The sequence below is a fragment of the Empidonax traillii genome, unplaced genomic scaffold (genome assembly GCF_003031625.1).
Source record: "Empidonax traillii isolate 1590-97213 ecotype Southwest subspecies unplaced genomic scaffold, ASM303162v1 scaffold1592:size87286, whole genome shotgun sequence".
NCBI classification, from domain to species: Eukaryota; Metazoa; Chordata; class Aves; order Passeriformes; family Tyrannidae; genus Empidonax; species Empidonax traillii.
The window spans coordinates 12,543-16,378 of NW_020956785.1; the positions used below are offsets into that span (position 1 = coordinate 12,543).

Genomic DNA, 3,836 nt, shown 5'->3' on the forward strand with positions numbered 1-3,836 from the left:
CCTCTCCTCCTCCCTCCAGCCCCTTCTCCTTGCCCCTGCTCCCTCCTCCCTTCCATGCTGGGGGTTGTGGGTCTGTCCCTGCCTGTCCCAGGGGGTTGGTGTGGGAACAGCTTTTCCACACGAGGCATCCCTGTGCCCCTGGGCAGAGGGAGATTGGGGTGCCCTGGTCCTTTGGGATCACAGGGACCCTCTTCTCCAGTCCTGGGTTTAAGAGAAGGAGGGTGAAGGCACGAGGGGCTTCTCTGCAGGCTGAGGGGTTTGGGAGGAGAGGAACAAGCTGGCTGTGGATTCGGGAGAGGTGAGCTGTGCTCTGGAGAGGAGGCCAAGCAGGGCCGTGGAGGTCTGAGGAGGATTTAGGTTTGGATCCTGGCAGGTGGGAGGCTGGAGGGCTGGATGGGGCTGGTGCTCTCAGGAGGGACACACTCCTGCTGCAGGGAAGCGTGCTGGGCTCTTGGAGTGTTTGCTTTGACTGGCTGAGGCTCTGAACTGGCAAACAGGTGTTGGAAAGGTGTGTTGGAAGTGCTGAGACTTGGGAGCCTCAGTCTCTGTGTGAAAGGGATGCTCCCGAAATATTCACCAGTGGGAAGTGCCAAGGGAGTGTTCAGGGAGCTCACAATGGGTTTTTTTCCTAATTTGTTCAGTTCTCAGCATAAAAACTGTTCAGGATAAGCCACAGCACTTCAGCCTGACCCCTCACAGCTGCAGGTGGAGGAAACACCAGAGGGAGAGAGGATAAAGAAGAAAGGGGGGGCAGAGGGAGCATGTTTCCTACCAGAATCCCTTCGTTCCTGAGGGCATTGCTGCTCTGGGAGTGGGAGGGCAGAGCCAGAGAGGGCACAGCCTCCAGTGACCAGATCAGACCAAGTGGAGCGGGGTTTGTTGCTAAATTATTGATCAAAGCCTGTGAGGCCAGTGGGGAGTAAATCCATACCGAGCCTGGAAAAACAACCACAGTGGCTGGAGCAGGATGTGGGGTTGGACAGGGAAGGTGTGGTGGTGCTGGGGGGTGACAGGGGTGGGCAGGTGGCATCAGCTTGGGCTGTGCCTGAGCTCCTCAGTGTGCTCAGAAGGAAACATTCCTCGGCTGGGAGGACTTGGCAGAGTTAGGGCATGGTAGGGGTGCAGTGGGAGGTGATTTAGGTATTGGTTTGATGTAAAAATGGAACAGGACCCCTTGGCAGCTCAAGTCTGGCTCCTCCCCCTCCTCCTGCACCGTGGTGCTGCACAAGGTGCCAGTCTGTGATCCATGGCTTAGTCTGGAGTGAGTGAGGAGGCAGATGCTGGCACGGCAGAGGGAGAGGTTCCCAAGGGCCTGTGCCTTTCATTTACTGCTCTGGTGCCAGGCTGGTGATCCTGGGGGCTCAGATGGAGCTGCTCTCACCAGGGCAAACGTGGCTTCATCCCCTGGAGTCCTTCAAGTTTCTGGAGTCCCTGCCCTGGGGTGGATCTGGAATCCTTTGGGTTTCCATCAGAAATAGCAGTATTTCATATTTCTCACTGCTCGTGAGAAAGCCAGGAGTATTTCTCTCTGCTAATGCACACAGCTCCTGCCTGTTTGATACCTGCACTGTCTGTGGCAGATATCAGACTTTTAGTGTTTTCTGGCATTTGCTACTTTTCATACTCCAAAGTAGAACAGCTGCTGGTTCTCTGACCCTGAATGACCTTGCCTCCAGTGAAGGCACCTTCACATTCCTCAGCAGCAGCTGCCTGTGATTCCCTGTGTCCTCACCACCCTCAGTTTTACTGTTGTGTTTTATTTGCCCCACTCCTGCAGGATCCCAAAGCCAAGAAGTAAAATGTCTCTTATTTAATTGTTTTATTAGCTGTAGAGTATGTATTTTTGTGCAGAATTTTCTCTATTGAGATAAATACAGGTAGCTAATTAAAAAAACCCAACATTTCCCTTCCTTGTGATATTTGAAGGGGATTTTAGTCACACCCCCATCCCCTGCTTTTTAGTCTTCCCCAGCTTTATGATTAATTTAATTGTGTTCTCCTTGTCAGGTGGAAGATGGGACCATTTCCCCTGTGTTTTAGGGGAAACCTGGTGACCATGAAGTCCCGAGGGAGATAAAGGGACAGCAGTGGGAATTCCTTCTCACTCCTCTGAAAAAATCCAACAATTGCCTGATGGTAAGAAAGCTGTTGGTTTCAATTAGTATTATATTTACAATGCTCATTAATCAAGGAACAGATTGAAGAGTCTGAGCTCCAAACCCTGTGGGATGGAGGAGGACACAGCTGTAAATGCTGCGTGTTTGGAGCGGGTGGGAGGGTTGGATTGAAAGCCTGACTGTGGTCTGTGCCCTCTCCCCAGGGATTGCCCCTTTGGCTGGCGTCATGGGGAGCTGCTGCAGTTGTCTGTGCACAGACAGCATCCCAGACAACCATCCCACCAAATTTAAGGTAAGTGTTGCACCTTCAACCCTGTCAGAGAGTCTGTGACAGCTTCAGCTGCTGGCAAAGCCCAGCGTGGGCTGGACTCGGGCACGAGAGGAGAGAAAACCTCTGCTCCTGCACACAAGTGCCACTTGGGAGGATCTGAAAACGTGTTAGTTTTGGTTTGGGTTTGCTTTCCTTTCCTCAAGGAACCTCTGCTGCAAACGTGTTTGTGTTTGCTGTGGAAACTGCCTGTGCTTGGAAAATGCAAGGAAATGGGGAACTGGAGAGGAACCTTTTATTGCTGAGGGCTGTGTTCCAGAGCCTGGGCTCAGACACATCAGCTGAGCTGCCAAGCTCGCAGTCTCCAGGGCTGACAGCTCGGCGCCTCCTGCCAGCCATGAATCCCTGCTCTCAGCTGGGAAAAAACATCAGTAAATGGGGGGAATCCAAGGAATTACAGTGCTTTGTGGGTGGGCTGCTTTGGACACCAGTTGCACTGGTGAGGGGCACCTGCAGTGCTGTGTCCAGTTCTGGGCCCCTCAGGATGACACGGAGGGGCTGGAGCAGGGAAGGGAAGGGAGCTGGGGAAGGGTCTGGAGCAGCAGGAGAGCTGAGGGAGCTGGGGGGGCTCAGCCTGGAGAAAAGGAGGCTCAGGGGGGACCTTCTGGCTCTGCAATCCCTGACAGGAGGGGGGGGTCGGGCTCTGCTCCCAGGGAACAGGGACAGGAGGAGAGGGAACGGCCTCAGGCTGTGCCAGGGGAGGCTCAGGTTGGACATCAGGAGGAATTTCTCCTGGGAAAGGGTTTGGAAGGAGCAGCCCAGGGAGGTTTGGAGTCCCCACCCCTGGAGGTGTCCCAGGAAGGCCTGGCTGTGGCACTTAGTGCTCTGGGCTGGGTGACAAGGTGGGGATGGGGCACAGGGTGGACTGAATGATCCTGGAGGGCTTTTCCAGCCTCAGTGACTCTGGGATTCAGAGTTGGCTGCCGTGGGCTCCGCAGGTGACGAACGTGGACGACGAGGGGCACGAGCTGGGCTCCGGGATCATGGAGCTGACGCAGCGGGAGCTCATCCTGCACACGCACAAACGCGACGCCGTCAGGTGGCCCTTCCTGTGCCTGCGCCGCTACGGCTACGACTCCAACCTCTTCTCCTTCGAGAGCGGCCGGCGCTGCCACACGGGGCAGGGTGAGTGTGCCAGTGCCTCCTGCAGGCACCAGCGCCGAGCCTCCTGTCCCCAGAGCGAGCTGGGGCTTGTGCCTTCTCAAACTCCCGCCCCTAGTCAGGCAACAGGTTCCCCTGCAGCCCCTTTGCCCAGGATGCCACAGGGGGTGTGTGCTTAAAACACATGTGTGTGTGAGACATCGCTGTGGCTCAGGACCTGGGTGTAAATCCGGTGTAAATCATTTCGCTGGTGCATTGGTGAGGCATTTCTGGGGTGTATTTAATGCCAG

The 3,836-nt window shown here is 55.3% G+C and overlaps 1 protein-coding gene across 2 annotated transcripts in view; it reads left to right on the plus strand.

Moving 5' to 3' along the window:
- The first annotated feature begins 1,947 nt into the window (after positions 1 to 1,947).
- Positions 1,948 to 3,836, plus strand: part of FRS3 (fibroblast growth factor receptor substrate 3) — an 8,856-nt gene continuing 6,967 nt past the window's right edge. The window contains exons 1-3 of one of the 2 annotated variants that reach the window (XM_027908000.1): positions 1,948 to 2,136; positions 2,321 to 2,409; positions 3,384 to 3,570. In XM_027908000.1, the coding sequence (XP_027763801.1) occupies positions 2,344 to 2,409; positions 3,384 to 3,570 (253 nt within the window). In that variant the 5' untranslated portion in view covers positions 1,948 to 2,136; positions 2,321 to 2,343. The remainder of the gene's footprint in view (positions 2,137 to 2,320; positions 2,410 to 3,383; positions 3,571 to 3,836) is intronic. The other variant, XM_027908001.1, reaches the window with a different exon arrangement.